The sequence below is a fragment of the Chlamydotis macqueenii genome, chromosome 2 (genome assembly GCF_036417535.1).
Source record: "Chlamydotis macqueenii isolate bChlMac1 chromosome 2, bChlMac1.mat, whole genome shotgun sequence".
Lineage (NCBI taxonomy): Eukaryota > Metazoa > Chordata > Aves > Otidiformes > Otididae > Chlamydotis > Chlamydotis macqueenii.
This window is the reverse complement of record NC_141557.1, coordinates 146993475-147011099: the sequence shown is the minus strand read 5'-3', so window position 1 is coordinate 147011099 and position 17625 is coordinate 146993475. Positions and strand designations below refer to the sequence as shown.

The following is a 17625-nucleotide window of genomic DNA, read 5'->3' as shown; positions in this document are numbered from 1 at the left end:
TGCTTAAGTAGAAAAGAACACTGTAGTGGCCTTACATGAGCACAAACTTTTTTTTTTTTATTCAGTTTCCTATAAATCTCTACCTTTTTCTCACACCAGGGAATAACCAGGTGATATGTAAATATATCACATAAGTTGATCATCAAGACAAAAGATATTTAAGGAAAAAGTGCTATAAGCATAAGCCTTATAAATTAAATTTAAATTGATTGCTTTTCTGAGCCAAACAACAAAGCAAAGGCATTGTACCTTATCCTCCCTTCAAATTTCTTTCAGCTCTTCTCACTAAAAAACTGTCCTTACTTTTTTTTTTCTTCTATGCTTACTCATTTTTTTCATCTCCTTGTTTTTCTACTGTTGGTGATGTTGTATATAGTCTTTGAGCAACAAGTAACTATAAGAGGATTTCTGCTATGTCTTTGGAGACTCAACTGAATTTCAGCATGTCTTGACTAGCCTGATAGTTGCTTTGCAATTATGAGGTCAATGCCTTTTTACACTTTCTGTCTCAAGTATGCTTTTGATAAAGGAACTAAGAAAGCAGAGCAAGACTAAATGATCTGTTTCCAAGATTGCTTCTGTTTTGTATAGATTAGTGGGAAAAACAAGTACGCCAAATTGAAACTTATTGCCTAATAGCTTTTTAGCAATGTATCATTGTTCATGTGGGAAATAGGAAAAAAAAAAAAACAAAACACCAAGAAATTTTCAGTTCTCCTGCTTCTAGGCTTATCCTACTTAATTTCTGTTACTTCCTAATACTTTATTTCTGAACTCTCTTCTATGGTATTTCATAGGAGCAGGACATGGATAAAAGCAAACACACTTTTTAGAGGTTTGATTTGGCTAATTGTCTTTCACCAGACTCCTTTAGATGTTCAGGCTCAGACTCAGGGGACATAAACACTGAAATATAGAGTTGTTCAGTACACTGATATCAGTCATGCAGTTCCTTGAATGGATTTCACAAAGACAAATCAGGCATCTAAGTCAATCAGAGAGAGTATTAGGATTATCTGAAGGATCCTTGTAGGATCCTGCTGTTAATTGTTTAATTCTGAAAGAATTTTTCAATAATCTATCAGAGAGTCCATTAAAGCACTATGATTGATGTAAAGTCCGTCACAGCAAGAGAGAAACCACTGCCAAAATACCAAACTGGTGTTTGAGACTGCTGATACTATCTAAAACAAAACAAGCAAGGAGATACCCAGCAGCGTTGTCACACTCAGCTTTTCCTTGACTGAGACAGGACACATGCTGGCTCTAAACAGGCAGTTTGCTTTATAGTGCTTTCTAAATAGGATTTTTTGTTTTGTTTTTTTTTTTTGCTATAACTTCTGCCTCTACTTTGGACTGAGCCTCAACTGGCACAAAGCCACTGGAGTCTTAGAGCAGACTTAAGTAATTCTATCCCTGATTGTAGGCAATTTTAAGGGCAGATGCTTAGAGTATGATTCTTTGATAATATAAAATGCCTTGACGATGTTTGTGCCAAATGGCATGGATATAATAAAAGAATGCATCAGCATATCCTCTATATAATTTACTTATTTTTTCCAAAAAGAAAAATAATTTTGTGCTTTTAAGTAATACGTGCAAGTAATATTAATCTTTGCTAACAAACTATGTGCTTCCTTTTGTTTTCTGTAATACAAACCAGCTCAAGTAGTTTAAACTTATTTGTCATCTTACTAAGGTACTAACCTGAAGTTTGATTGTTGTAATAATTATAAAGGATACATAATACTATTACATTGATATTGTAAAATACATAACATAGAGAAATAATAAAAAGAATATGATCAAGAAAGGAGCATAGTTTTAAAATATGGCTTACTTTGTATGGGTTTGTTGAATTTATTTTAACTGCTTCTTATATTTATGCCTCTATGTGTCTCCTGAATTCCAGATTTCAGACAGAACTAAATTATGATGTTTTGGAAGTTCATGATGGACCAAACTTATTGTCTCCACTTCTGGGATCTTATAATGGTACACAGGTCCCACAATTCCTATTTAGCAGTAGCAATTTCATTTATCTTCTCTTTACAACTGACAACAGTCGTTCTAACAATGGATTCAAGATTCACTATGAAAGTAAGTAATATTGAATTGTATTATTTGATTTCCCAGCAATGCTTATCCTAGTCATATATATATATATATTTATATATATATATAGGTGCACAGGTGTCATCTTTGATGAATTCCTGTTATTTCTCAAACTGAAAAATATTTAATGATGTTAAACTGGAAAAAGCATAACCAGTAATTTCACTTACAATTTAATGTCATTGCTGTACTGCTCCATGTTTTAAGAATCAGAAGATGGGAATAAGAAGCAAATATCTTCTGGATGTTGCTTTTATGTCTTATTATTCTTATATTTTATACAACACATTTGTGTGTATATGTAAAACTGTATGAGATCAGGAAGATTATGGAAATCTAAACAGGTATCTGAATTATTGTCCTAGTTGATGTACCTGTAGCTCTAACTGAAGGTAATGGGAAATACAGTTGACACTGATGAGCTGAAAATCAAGCTATGGAATTGCTTGATTATGGATTTTTATGGATCTAAAAACCTGCATATCTGATTTGTTCTAACATATAGAAGTATTCTTTTTCCATTATTATAGTCACATAAACTACACTGCAGAAAGTATCTGTAAGATTTCATACTTTATGAATTATCTCATGGGTTGAGATAAAAACAGTTTAAGAGAACAACAGAAAAAAAAACAAAAACAGAGATGGAGAACAGAGATGGAAAACAAAACAAAACAAACCAACCAAAAAACCCCTAATAACAGAAAATACTTAAGCACATAATTTACAGTACAATAGCTCACATTTGATCCTGATGCCCAGCTCTCTCCCAAGCAGCAGGAGTCTCCCCTTAGCACAGTCCCCACTTTTAATACTGAGTAACGTCACATGGTATGTAATAGCCCTTTGGCTAATTTTGGTAAACTATCCCAGCTATTTGTTATTAGTAAACTATCCCAACTCTGTCCCCCAGCCACAGGTACCACCAGCTCCAGTTCCTTTCCCAGCTTAGGTGAAAATTAACTCTATCCTAGCTGGAACCAGGACACAAGTCAACTTCTCTTTATTCCTTTTTCTGCTATTCTTTATCTTCTCAATATCTCACATGTCAAATAATATTAATTATGAGAATTATTTATCAAAATAATTGACCTATGTAAATATGTCAAGGATAAATATCAAAAGAAATAAAAAGTATTTTAGTTAGGATAAAATTTGATCAGGAAAAAATAAAAGCTGGAAATTTTGAGTGGTCATCAAAGCTTTTCAACATCAGCATCAGGGACAAAATCACTTAATGTTACTAGGCTAAGATCAAACTAAATATCCTGTAAATTATGTGATGTTTTTCTCTGCAACAGTGCAGGATGCAATTCATTACCTGCAACATCTTACAATGTTAACACAGAGAAACAGTGCAAGAATAATTCACTGAAAATGTGTGATAATGAAGCCTTCACCCCCACTCACATCATATTAAATTACTTACATTAATTTAAAAAAAATCCAGAGGTTGTTTATGTAACTCTTTTCTCCTTATTTTTTTCTTTTTTTTTTTTTTTTAAATCTAGGTGTAACTGTCAATACTTACTCTTGCTTGGATCCTGGCATTCCAGTGCATGGACGTCGTTATGGTCATGACTTTTCTATAGGTTCCACTGTCTCATTTAGTTGTGATCCAGGTTATAGACTGAGTCATGAGGAGCCCTTGCTGTGTGAAAAAAATCACTGGTGGAGTCACCCGCTCCCAACTTGTGATGGTAAGGATGAATGGATAAAATACAGAGTACCTTAAAATATATACATTTTGACAAACTATTGCTAATCAAAATGAGTTAAACGTTGGAGCTTATAAAACCTCTATTTTTAGGGAAAAAATAATTAGAGGAAATAAATCTTATATACCTCCATGTGATGAAGTATTTAGTAATAAAAGTAGAGAATAATATATAATTCATTAAATCAGCAGATTATTGAAAATATGTCTATCTGAATATGTGTCACTGTGAGCTAACTGGTTGCCAGGGCATGCAAGGTTAATGTATATCTGCTTGTAAAGCACTTATTAAAAGCTACAAATACTTGTGTTTGAGTATCCACCTATGGACATAGATGTGCTGACATACAAAACATGAGATGCAGTTTATTTATACCTGACTCAAAAACTGCATATTCTCGCATTTCATGTTGATCACTGTGTTCCTAGCTTGTTAACAGAACTTCATACCCTTCAATCACTGTAGGAATTTATTAGGGCCACATTATACCTGATGATTAAGCATATGATTGTTAAACTAGAAAAAAAATGGTATCAAGTAACATGTCATACATTTTGGAGTCTCCACCACATCATTTAAAAAGTCTACTCAAAAAATTATTTAATATATTCCGTCATCTCTTGTTATCTGAATTGGTCATTTTAATCCATTTTCCCAGTTAGGATGATATAAATTATATTTAATATTAAGAAAATATATTGTAATATTTATAAGTTGTGTATTTGAGATATTTTCCTCTCAAAATATTTTTTTTTCATTTAAGCATGATACACACTTTTCTGATGATAAAAATATTATAAGGAATAAGGTACCCACTTACTTCTGAAGTAGTATTTAACAAAAAAAAATCTACTGAACCTTTATAAGCTACATAATGCAGATGATTGAGAGTATATTTTTCTAGAAAAGTTCTTAGTCTCCCAGCACAAGCTGGGAAAAGCTGTATTTCCCGGAAAAAGCTGGGAAAAGCTGGGACAAGAAGGAAAAAGCTGTATTGAATGAAGACTAATGAAAAAGCTTCCTGAGTCATGTGTGATTTCCCATATGGAAATATATTAATTTTCACTCTATTTCTTTCTTTAAAAAAAATTGTAGGGGTTTTCTTGGCCTTCAGCTTATTTATTTAGCAAATGCTTGGGTTTTTCTATTTCAATAGGTTGGATATTTCAGTAAAAATTTGTGGTGGTAGAAAGGGGCATAAATAATAACTTTACTGAAAATGGCATTCGGTAATTCAGAAAGCCCATTTCCTAAAGGATTCTGCTTCTCAGCCAGGTTCTTGTAATGCAGAATTGCAGAATTCCCACAGCTTGAAGTCAAGGGGACTATATTTTGCTGATAAGATGTGTTTTCTTATAGTGATAGGCACTAGATGATAAGTGAGCAACCTGATCTGGTTGGGGCTGTCCCTGCTGCTTGCAGGGGGATTGGACTAGACGACCTTTGAAGGTCCCTTCCATCTCTAACCATTCTATGATTCTATGTTTCTATGATTCCATAACCATCTAAAACAAACAGTATTAACACACTCCCTATGAGTACTGTGGTCTGCTGTGAAATAAACTTACACATTGTGATAAATTTCTTCCTCAACATGCTGAACTAGCATGTATTTCATTAAGTAAATGAGATTTTTTTTTTCCTCAGAGCACATTGCTAAATGGCAATTGTCCATTGAATAAATATGCTCTAAAGGCAAGATTGAGTACATTTATTCTAGTAAATTTAATCAATTCATGGTTGAACTCATTTTAATTTCATTGCTGAATTTCTTCTCTGGTGGAATGTTTTTAAACAGGATCCAGAGTCCTTGCACCCCCAGGGAAAAAAAGGGTATTTGCTAAATGGACTGTTCTTTGCATAAACTGCGAGTGTGGGTTTTTCTTAATCATGCCACTAATAAATACATTGGTCACTGTTCTTGCTCATTATATATATATATGTCTGACAATTTCTGAGGAGCAGTACTCTTTCTTGATGGTTCTTTTTGATAATTATATCATCATCAATTATCTTTTTGATAATTATGTCATTATATCATCTCTTTTTTTGTTGTTGATAATTATATCATGTAGTGATATGCAGACAGACCATGATAATTGTGCAGACAGATCATGACAACTCATGATTTTAAGTGTTTTGGAGGAAGAGAAGAGTGTTGATAAGGACAAAATTTAGACTTCTTAGAACCAATTCTTCATCAGAGTAGAAGATCATATTGACTGTGATTCTGTTCTTTGCAGGAGTTTAAACTGTTTTTTTTCATGAGGTGTTTGGATGTTACACAGATAAGCATCACAAAAACCTTATCAGGGAAGTCACACTTCATTATCTACATGAACATTTAGACAATACTGAGAATGAAGGTTTAAAAACAAGCAAGCAAACTGTTTCCTTCCCTAAAGAATGGCCTGAGGAGGTGATTATGACAGGTTGTATAAGTCATACATATTTCAAATGTTTCATAGGTAATATCCTTAGTTTTGATTGTTATGTGTGTCTCTATAGATAAAGCATGCACACTATTAATCAGTGCACGTATGTATTCTGTGTAGCAGAATATAGTTTCAGATGTCCCTGCTCCTTGCAGGGGAATTGAACTAGATGACCTTTAAAAGTCCCTTCCAGCTCAAACTATTCTATGACTCTATGATTCTTATGATTCTATGAACTTCCTATCTTCAAGTTACATCCATTACCTTTCATTCTTTCACTGTGGTGAAGGCTACTTGAATTTATACAGTACATTAATTGCTTTACAGCAACTCCACTTTGTTAAAATAACTTATACAATCATAACATTAAGGTTTCTTTAAAGAATGAAAAGTAAAACTTATGAGCTTTATCAAACCATCAGTCTCTTTTCAATAAATGAATTAGTCTGTAGACTATTAGGAAGGTACTGTTAAAATACTTTAGTGTTAAACATGACCAATTTCTGGATAGCTGTCTTGGCAAAATACTTTTTTATTTCTTTTCAAAAGAGATCACCACTGATCAAGGCATAAAATTTTACCCTTTTTTTTCCTTCCTTGCTTCATGGGTAAACAGCTTTTTTTTTTTTTTTATCAACACACAGACCAGAGGAAAAAGATTGATATTATTGTGTACATTTATTTATTTTGGAATAGTTCATCAAGATGTGTCTATATACCATAAACATGGGACATATTACCTAGGAAAATAAACATACAAATAAATAACAACCATTCTTTCAAATGAGAATATGTACAGGCCTTCAGAAAATAGTAATACTTAAAAGAGATTAAGTAGATTATTTTGAACTTTACTTAGAAAATATTATTTGTATTATATTTACACAATTCCTGTTTAACATCTACATATGATTCACTGCATACCTATCTATCTGGACAGCCCTGAATTTCTTGACAGTAATGTCCTCCAAGTGCTTAACAAATAAGACAAAAATTTGTCTTATCATGTCCTTTCTATGAATATTAAAATAGAACCTCGCTATTACGCTTTGAATATATGCTGGAAAACAGTTCTACCCACTATACGAAGCATTGTATTAATCCTATTAAAAACAATAGGAAAATGTGTGTAAAAGTTGGATACCTATTAAAGAGTGTAAAGTGCTTTGTATTTCCTTCATCATAACATGAAATTGAATGATAATACATAATAAGTCTTATTCATTTTTTGAATTAAAAATAAATATTGTCATTCAGCTGGATCGATCTTCATGTACTTAAGAAAATTAATAAATAACAAAAAAAATGTTCAAGCAAGATGAAAAACATTTACTGTTTATATTGGAAACACCTAGATGTCTAAATGAATTAGCAAATATGACTTGTGCAGTACCATGAGGAACATATTCAGGAAATATGGAAGAGGTGTTATGTCATTTCTGTAAAGACATCTTAAGAGATCTTAGGAGACATCTTAGGAGATCCATGTGGCAGCAAAGACGCAAGGATTATTGGTGTGTTAGAAATCATGGAAGCAACTGAGAATGGTCAATGAGCAATTAAGGCTTCTCCCCCCAGAAAGGTGTCAGGACCAATGGTGGCGGGAACAATATGCTCCCTTCAATAGGTGGTGGCATCTACACCAATGTATGCAGCATGGGCAACAAACGGGAGGACCTGGAAGCCATTGTGCAGCTGGAAAATTCTGATATACTTGCCATCATGGAAACATGATGGGATTACTCACACAACTAGAGTGCTGCAATAGATGGCCATGAACTCTTCAGAAGGGATAGGCAAGGAAGGAGAGTCTGTGTGGTAGCCCTGTATGTTGGGAAGTGTTTTGATTGTCTAGAGCTTGATGATGGTGTCAATAGGGTTGAGTATTTATGGGTAAGAATCATGGGGAAGGCCAAGAAGGCAGATATCATTATAGGAATCTGTTATAGATCACCAAACAGGATGAAGAGGTAGACAAAATATTCTATAAGCAGCTGGGAGAAGTCTCATGATCGCTAGCCCTTGTTCTCGTGGTGGACTTCAACTTAACAGATGTCTGCTGGAAATACAGTACAGCAGAGAGGAAACAATCTAGGAGATTTCTGGAGTGTGTAGAGGATAACTTCCCAACACCAACACGGCTAGTAAGGGAGCCAACTAGGGAAGGCACCCAGCTGGACTTTGGTTTGCAAATAGGGAAGGACTTGTGGGTGATGTGATGGTTGGAGGCTCTTTTGGGCACAGCAATCATGAAATGATAGAGTTTTTGATTCTTGGAGAATAAGGAGGGAGGTCAGCAGAAGTGCCACCTTGGACTTCAAGAGGGCAGACTTTGGCCTTTTTAGGAGCCTGGCTCACAAAGTCCCTTAGGAGGCAGTCCTGAAAGGCAAAGGAGTCCTGGACAGCTGGACATTCTTAAGAAGGACATCTTAAAGGCACAGAAGCAGGCCGTCCCCATGAGCCGAAAAACAAGCCAGCAGGGAAGGAGACTGGCCTGGCTGAATAGAGAGCTTTGGCTGGAAGGCAGGAAAAAAAGGAGGGTTTATGACCTTCGGAAGAAGGGGCAGGCAACTCAGGAGGAGTACAAGCACATAATGAGGTTATGCAGGTAGAAAATTACAAGTGTGAAAGCCCAACTAGAACTTAATTTGGCTACTGCCATAAAAGACAATAAAAATGTTTCTATAAATATATTAACCACAAAAGGAGGGCTAAGAAGAATCTCCATCTTTTATTGGATGCAGGGGGAAACATAATGACAAAGGATGAGGAAAAGGCTGAGGTACTTAATTCCTTCTTTGCCTCAGTCTTTAATAGTAAGACCAGTTGTTTTTAGGGTACCCAGCCCCCTGGCAGAGCTGAAAGACAGGAATAGGGAGCAGAATTAAGCCCCCATAATCCAAGGGGAAATTATTAGTGACTGGCTACAGCACTTAGACACACACACAAGTCTATGGGGCCAGATAGGATCCACCCAAGGGTATTGAGGGAGCTGGCCGAAGTGCTCATCAAACCACCTTCCATCACGTACCAGCAGTCCTGGCTAACCAGGGAGGCCTCAGTTGCATGGAGATTAGCAAATGTGATGCTCAATTACAAGAAGGGCTGGAAGGAGGATCCATGGAACCGCAGGCCTGTCAATTCGACCTCAGTGCCAGGGAAGGTTATGGAGCAGAACATCCTGAGTGCCATCACATGACCTGTACAGGACAAGCAGATGATCAGACTCAGTCAGCATGGGTTTATGAAAGGCAGGTCCTTCTTGACTAACCTGATCTCCTTCTACGACAAGGTGACATGCTTAGCGGATGAGGGAAAGGCTATGGATGTTATCTACCTGGACTTTAGCAAAGCCTTTGACACTGTTTCCCACAGCATTCTCCTAGAGAAACTGGCTGCTCATGGCTTCACAACCCTTTCACTGGGTTAAAAACTGGCTGGATGGCCAAGCCCAAAGATTTGTGAATGGAGTTTGTGGCCAGTCTTCCCCAGGGCTCAGTACTGGGGACAGATCTGTTTAATATCTTTATCAACGATCTGGATGAGGGGATCGAGTGTGCCTTCAGTAATTTTGCAGATGACACCAAACTGGGCAGGAGTGTTGAACTACTTGAGGGCAGAAAGGCTCTGGAAAGGCTCGATTGATGGGCCAAGGCCAATTGCGTGAGATTTAATGAGGCTAAGTGCTGGGTACTGCACTAGTGTCACAACAACCCTTTACAACGCTAAAGGCCTGTGGAAGAGTGGCTGGAAAGCTGCCTTGCAGAAAAGGACCTGGGAGTATCGGCCAATAGCCAAATAAATATTAGCCATCAGTGTGTCCAGGTGGCCAAGAAGGCCAAGGTAAATCCTGGCTTGTATCAGGAACAGTGTGGCCAGCAGGACTAGGGATATGATTGTTCCTCTGTACTCGGGACTGGTGAGGCCACACCTCAAATATTTTGTTCAGTTTTGGGCCCCTCACTACAAGAAACACATTGAGGTGCTGGAGTGTGTCCAAAGAAAAACAATGAAACTGGTGAAGGGTCTGGAGCACAAGCCTTGTGAGGAGCAGCTGAGGGAACTGGTGTTGTTTAGTCTGGAGAAAAGTAGGCTGAGGGGAGAACTTATGCTCTCCATAATTACCTGAAAAGAGGTTATAATGAGATGGGTGTCATTCTCTTCTCTCAAGTAACAAGTGATAGAACAAGAGAAAACAACCTCAAGTTGCACCGGGGGAGGTTTAGATTAGATATTAGGAAAAATTTCTTCACAGAAACGGTAATCAAGCATTGGAATAGACTGCCCAGGGAAGTGGTTGAGTTGCCATCCCTGGCAGTATTTAAAAGGTGTGTGGATGTGGTGCTTAGGGGCATGATTTAGTGGTGGACTTGATGTTCTTAAAGGTCTTTTCCAACCTATACAATTCTATGAATTTATGTTTCTATCATCTCTAAGCAAAACCCAATACTTATATTAAAATACAACTGTTAAAAAACCTGCTGTAGATATTCAGTGTGGTAGATGCCAGAATCAGAAATGGATAGCATGTCTTGATCCATTTTAGATTTAAACAGGAAGGTAAACATAGAGGTTTATGTAGTGAATAGTCTAGGTTACACCAATTTCTTTTAAGTTAGTCTTTTGTGTAATATAACTCAAGTCCAAGGTTTCTCTCCAGAAGCTGATGTCCATATTGTTATTTGCTTGTTATTACTTGACTATATCCCATTTTAAGATACATTAACTCTTCTGTAATTAGGGAAAACAGATGCTGTAGTTTCTTGGTCTATGAAGCACAGTGTATAAGATTCAAATCCTAAGTCACTGTTTCAATGATTTTAGACTATATTTATATTTCCCTTCTATTATCAAATTGCACAGTAAATGAAAATCACCTAGATTCTAACCTAGAATTAGATTTTTAGTTGGAAGTTAGAGTTAATTAAGCAAATGAATGTAATGGAGCCTCTGAGTGTTTGTGCACATATTTACTTGTATTTGGATTTATATACACACAAACACATCTATGTATAAATAAGTTTATCTTCTTTTTACACTGTGGTTCTTTCTGAACTAACATATGTTATTAGTCTTTCTCAATGATGCTTGAAACTATATATAAAGCCAATCATTCTTACCAATCAATTATACATGTGTGTTTTCTCTTCCTATCACCTTTGAAAACAAAGTTTTCAATTATTTGCGCTTGCAGCAAGCTGACCTTACTGAAAAAAAAAATATTATTTTCTGAAGGTTTCAGTTCTTTTTATGTGTATTTTCTCTTTCTTTTTTTGAGAAAATTATTTAGTTTCTGAGTTGTGGTTGGTGATCTATGGCTAGTCTCTTGAAAAATCTTTATATATCAAAATGGTAGGTGATATAATTTGAAAATGTGGAAAATATTATTAATTTCCCAGATATCACAATCTTCTATCAGATTAAAAAGGGACAATACAGCTTTTTTTTTTTTTTTTACTGCATTGCTAGTGAACACGGTATGTAGAAATACATGGATATATGTATTTGTATATATCTGTATTATTTTCTCCTGCTTTACTAAAATAAATAATACATTCTATTGATAATTTTCTGTCCTTCTTGTATATAGTGACCCCTTATTCTCACCATATATTGATAACTTCATATTATTTTTCTTGATAACATCATATTATTGCTATACTCTTCATAAGTCTAAGACTGACTTGTGTTACATAAAAAAAAATAGTTTTAAATAGGTAGTAAAAATTATTCAAAGACCTCAGGTGATAGAGAACATAAATAGTGGTTATTGAGTTTTATTTCATGGTATAAAAAAGCAAAATTTAAGATATAAGAGGCTTTTCTGTAAAGAAGTGTTAAGCTAGCTATACAAGCTAACCTCTGTAGAAGGAGATTATGCAGACTGATTTCAGCAGTAAAATATAAATATGTTAAAAATAGAACAGAAAGCATGCGAAAAAGAAAAGAAAAAAAAATATCAAAACTATGAACAAAAATGTCACAATCTAATGTGAAGTGTCCTAGCAATATTTTTTTTTGTGTAGCACAGCTGCTGTGACAAGAAAGACAGGTAAGTACTTGCAGTGATCACAGAGATGGAAAAAAGAAAACCTGTCTCATTTAACTGATCCAAAGGCAGAGATAATAATGTGCTTTGCCAGCCCTCCAAAGTGAGTCCCCAAGAAGGAAAAGACAGTTTAGCAGAATAACAAATGGATGAATTAATAAATTTAGTCTAGAAAATATGTGATTCTTTCTAGTATTAGAAGATTGATTTTCTGTAACAGTTTTACAGTAGCATGAAATATGACCTGAAATGAAACTTGATAACTTTATGAATGACACAAATCAAGTGCTTTCATTACCACTATTCATGTATTTCAGGGATGAAGCATGACCTGCATGTCTCCCACTGAGACACTTATGAGTAGCCTTAATAAAGGTTTTAAAATTGTTTGGGCCAAAAATTATTTTCAAACTATATAGGGCCATTTTCTAAGCTAGGCTTGCTTGTTGTCACTCTTCCTTATGACTGGTCATGTTACCGAGTGAAACTAATGCAGTTATAATAATTTTCAACACAAGAAAGTGTAAGTAATCAGCCCAACACTGTAAGACCTTATTTCACCTAAACAACTGGCTTAGCCACTGAACTCCACTATCAGGTATTAATCTTCATTAGCAGTTATCCAAAACTTGCTTCTTAAATTGTCACATCATTTCTGATCACCACAGTGCTGTAGAGGTACTTTATGCTATACATCCAGGTACCTATCTGTATTTCATACAGTCACTTCTATGTTTTGTTCTCTTTATTTTTTGTTATTTTGTGTCTCACTGTTCTGAAAACATAGTAATGAAGGGGAAAAAAATTAGGCAAGTCTGGATTCAGCTTCTTTGCTTGCATAACAAATAATTAATTAGTGAATTATGCTACTACTCAATATTACATTTATACAATACTCAATTTTCCACATTAGAACACCGAGACAGGGCTTCAGTTATTTGTTTACGTATTCATTCTGCTTATCGTCTCTCCTAGCCTCCATCTCTGTATAATCAGATAAAGTGAAAGAAAGGTTCCTTGTAGAATCTGGAAAAATGTGTGGAGTTTATCTTTTGCTGTTTTTATTTTCATGTGTTTCTGTTTTTCCTTGCACTCTGAAAAAGAGTCACATACCAGTAGTGATGTTATATGCTTGGGCTGTTTGCCATCTTATCAGGACTGGTGCACATTTTATACTTCAGATCTGTCAACTTGGCTTTGTTGTGTAAAATGCTGGTCCCTTGATGCCTTTTTTTTGCCATCTGCTAGCCTTCATAGAGTTACACTGAGTGCCTGATGGCATACCATAGATGTTTTGTCACCATTTGCATTCCTGAAAGGTTTTCTAAACACTTACTGTAAAATACATTATTTGTTTGGGCTGTTTCCCATGATTGTAAAAACTAGTTACATTTTCTTATTTAATAGGGCTGACTTAAGGTATGGACAAAGTACGCAGTGACCATCAGAAGCTCCAATTACATGCTGTCATAGCCCTGATTCTCTTTCACTAGTGTCTAAATATAGAAAGATCAGATGATAAGTGGACAGTGGTTACCTTCATTGTCTCTTCATTGGAGAAGTGAGGAGGAAAATTAATATGCTAGGAGATTATTCCCCTGTGACAACAATTATGAGGTTGGGCAGTTGTGGTACTAGAATATCTTGTTTCAGCCTATGGTACTGGATCTGCAAATTTCCAGCTTACATCTAGGCCAAAAAAAAGCTGGAAATTTTTCAGAAGAAATAGCACAGACAAAGAAATCATGAGTCAACCCAGACAAATATACATGTTTAAAACAGAAATGTGGTTAGTTAGAACAATCAGACAAATTTAACAAGGCAATATAGGGTGATCTTCATCTTAGGATATGGGATGAATAGGATATGGGGCAACTGAGAATGAATACAAGGAAGTCGTTAGGATGTGTAGAGGTGAAACCAGAAAGGCAAAAGCCCAGCTTGAATTTAACCTGGCCACTGGGGTGAAAAGGAATAAGAAACTCTTTTATAAATACATTAACAGTAAGAGGAGGACAAAGGAGAATATCCACTCTTTGCTGGATGAGGCTGGGAATGTGACCACTGAGGATAAGGAAAAGGCGGAGGTTCTGAATGCCTTCTTTACGTCTGTCTTTAAAGGTCAGACCAGTTATCCTCAGGGTACTCCTCTCTCTGACCTGGTAGTCTCAGCTGGGGAGCATGCTAACCCCCCTGTGATTCTGGAAGAAACGGTCAGAGACTTACTACTCCAACTGGACTGCCACAAGTCCATGGGGCCGGATGAGATCCACCCAAGAGTGCTGAGGGAACTGGCGGAGGTGATAGCCGAGCCGCTTTCCATCATCTATCAGCGCTCCTTGTTGACTGGTGAGGTCCCGGAAGACTGGAGGATTGCCAATGTGACTCCCATTTACAAGAAAGGTTGTCAGGAGGATCCAGGGAACTACAGGCCTGTTAGCCTGACCTCGGTTACAGGGAAGGTTATGGAACAGATAGTCTTGACGGAGATCATGCGGCATGTGCGGGATGGCCGGGTGATCAGGCCTAGCCAGCATGGGTTCATGAAGGGCAGGTCCTGTTTGACCAACCTGATCTCCTTTTATGATCAAATGACCCATCTGCTGGATGAGGGAAAGGCTGTTGATGTGGTCTACCTAGACTTCAGCAAAGCCTTTGACACTGTCTCCCACGGTATTCTCCTGCAGAAGCTGGCAGCCCATGGCTTGGATGGGTACACTCTTGGCTGGGTAAGGAGCTGGCTGGAGGGCCGGGCTCAGAGAGTGGTGGTGAATGGAGTTAAATCCCGCTGGCTACCGGTCACAAGTGGTGTTCCCCAGGGGTCGGTGCTGGGGCCTGTCCTCTTCAATATCTTTATTGATGATCTGGATGAGGGCATTGAGTGCACCCTCAGTAAGTTCGCAGATGACACCAAATTGGCTGGGAGTGTGGATCTGCCTGGGGGTAGCGAGGCCCTACAGAGGGATCTGGACAGGCTGGAGAGCTGGGCTGAAGCCAATGGGATGAGGTTCAACAAGACCACATGCCGAGTCCTGCACTTTGGCCACAACAACCCCAGGCAGCGCTATAGGCTTGGGGTGGAGTGGCTGGAGGACTGTGTGGAGGAAACGGACCTGGGGGTACTGATTGATGCTCGGCTGAGCATGAGCCGACAGTGTGCCCGGGTGGCCAAGAAGGCCAACGGCATCCTGGCTTGCATCAAAAACAGTGTTACTAGCAGGAACAGGGAGGTAATTGTCCCCCTGTACTCGGCACTGGTGAGGCCGCACCTCGAGTACTGTGTTCAGTTTTGGGCCCCTCACTGCAAGAAAGACATTGAGGCCCTGGAACGCGTTCAGAGGAGGGCTACGAAGCTGGTGAGGGGTCTGGAGCACAGGCCTTATGAGGAGCGGCTGAGGGAGCTGGGATTGTTCAGTCTGGAGAAGAGGAGGCTCAGGGGAGACCTTATAGCTCTCTATAACTTCCTGAAGGGAGGTTGTAGTGAGCTAGGGGTCGGCCTTTTCTCTCATGTAGACAGTGATAGAACTAGAGGCAATGGTTTCAAGCTGCGCCAGGGGAGATTCAGGCTGGACATTAGGAAATACTACTTCTCGGAAAAGGTAGTCAGGCACTGGAATGCACTGCCCAGGAAGGTGGTGGAGTCACCGACCATGGGGGTGTTCAAGAAACGTTTGGATGTTGTGTTGAGGGATATGATTTAGCTGAGAAGTATTGGTGATGGTTGGACTGGATGATCTTTTAGGTCTTTTCCAATCTTGATAATAATTCTGTGAATTCTGTGAAAGTTCCATTGCTGCTTTATAAGAAAACTGTAATTAAAGGTATACCTCTTTTTATTCCATTCCCTAAAGGTAGTGATGGCATGCAATGCAGTAATGTCATTATGAAAAATTATTTGCCTTTATGAAAACATTTGACAGTGCTACTGAAATGTGTGAAAATGCATGTATTTCCTTGAGACAAATGTCTGCTTAGATACAGGGAAGACAGAAGGTACATTCTGTATATTCTCCTGATTCACTGTATGGCTTGTCCTGAAATCAGTTTTGAATGTACTACTACAAGTAGAAAATCATGACTAGTCAACATATTCATTCACAAATAAATAGCATTAATAGTAAAAGCAAAGATACGTATAACTTTCATGATTTACCCTATCAATATGCAGCAGAAATTGTCATGAGTAGAATAAATATCAAGATATCAAGTAGAATAAATGACATGATGTAACAAATTTCTCACACCTTTCTCCTGAAGAAGTATGAAGATGTTGTTTGAGTACTGTTCATATACTGAAAGGCCAAGCTCCCAGCTTTACAATCCATACTGTAGAGTGCTGTGTTGTTGATAGCTGCTGCTGATGTCACAAGAGAAGTAGAAGCAGGTTAAAGCAGCTAGCTCAAGTCGGGCAGCCTCTCTCAGAAAGAGATATTGGTCCTCTAGCCTGTGACAGGCTCCTTCCCCAACTCTTGCTGGGTGTGGCAGCAGACTGGGAAGCACCAACACCAGCAATAGCTGAGCAACAGCTTCTGCAACAAGGGGAAGAGAGATGGATAGTTGTATTGGCTGGAATTGCAGACAAGTAATAGCCATTTACCTTTCTCCCAAACTGCCTTTCAACAGCTTTAGCATCTGCTAAAGAGAAAACCTTATTGTTAAAAATTGGAGTGCTGAATACTAGCTTAGGTTAAGATATGGGCTCAGGGAAACTACAGTTGACACCAATAAAAATTCTGAAATGACACTGGTTGAGAGCTTGACTACTTAAGTCTGAAAAGGGAGAGTTTGTGTTAATTACTTTGGAAGAACTGCTCACATGAAGAAGTAGTGCAATCAACTTTCCTAAAACTGTCTGTAGTATTTGACTTAAAACTGGTAGCAATAACATAATTTACTGGGTTTTTATATCCTGGAGCATTTCTACAAAATAATTTTAGGAATGCATATAATTGGGGTAAGAAAAGTAAAATAAATAGATGTTTTTAATCTTGAAGAAAAAAACAAGTATAAATACTCATTTGTTTTATAGTGCCCTTCTGAGATAATCTATATTCAGAGAACTATGATGTAATAACTCTGCTTGGTATTGAGTTGTAATCACACTGGTAAAAGATAATTCTAAGGCATAAAGAGTCTCTTCATTACTAAAAATTACTCAATTAATTTAGTATTTCAAAAGCTCTGGAATGGAAAATTCACCATTAAAATGTAATGTTGAATTGTGAAGATACTTATGCCAGTGTTGTAATGATTTATTTTTTCTATTTTATATTAATTTAAGCTGTAATTTAATTTTTATATTGCTCAA

The 17625-nt window shown here is 37.1% G+C and overlaps 1 protein-coding gene across 4 annotated transcripts in view; it reads left to right on the top strand.

The window, feature by feature from the left end:
- The window catches only part of CSMD3 (CUB and Sushi multiple domains 3), a 743929-nt gene that overhangs the window by 418932 nt on the left and 307372 nt on the right, over positions 1–17625 (top strand). For all 4 annotated transcript variants that reach the window (XM_086741185.1, XM_086741184.1, XM_086741183.1 and 1 more), the window contains 2 exons: positions 1913–2100; positions 3627–3815. In XM_086741185.1, the coding sequence (XP_086597311.1) occupies positions 1913–2100; positions 3627–3815 (377 nt within the window). The remainder of the gene's footprint in view (positions 1–1912; positions 2101–3626; positions 3816–17625) is intronic.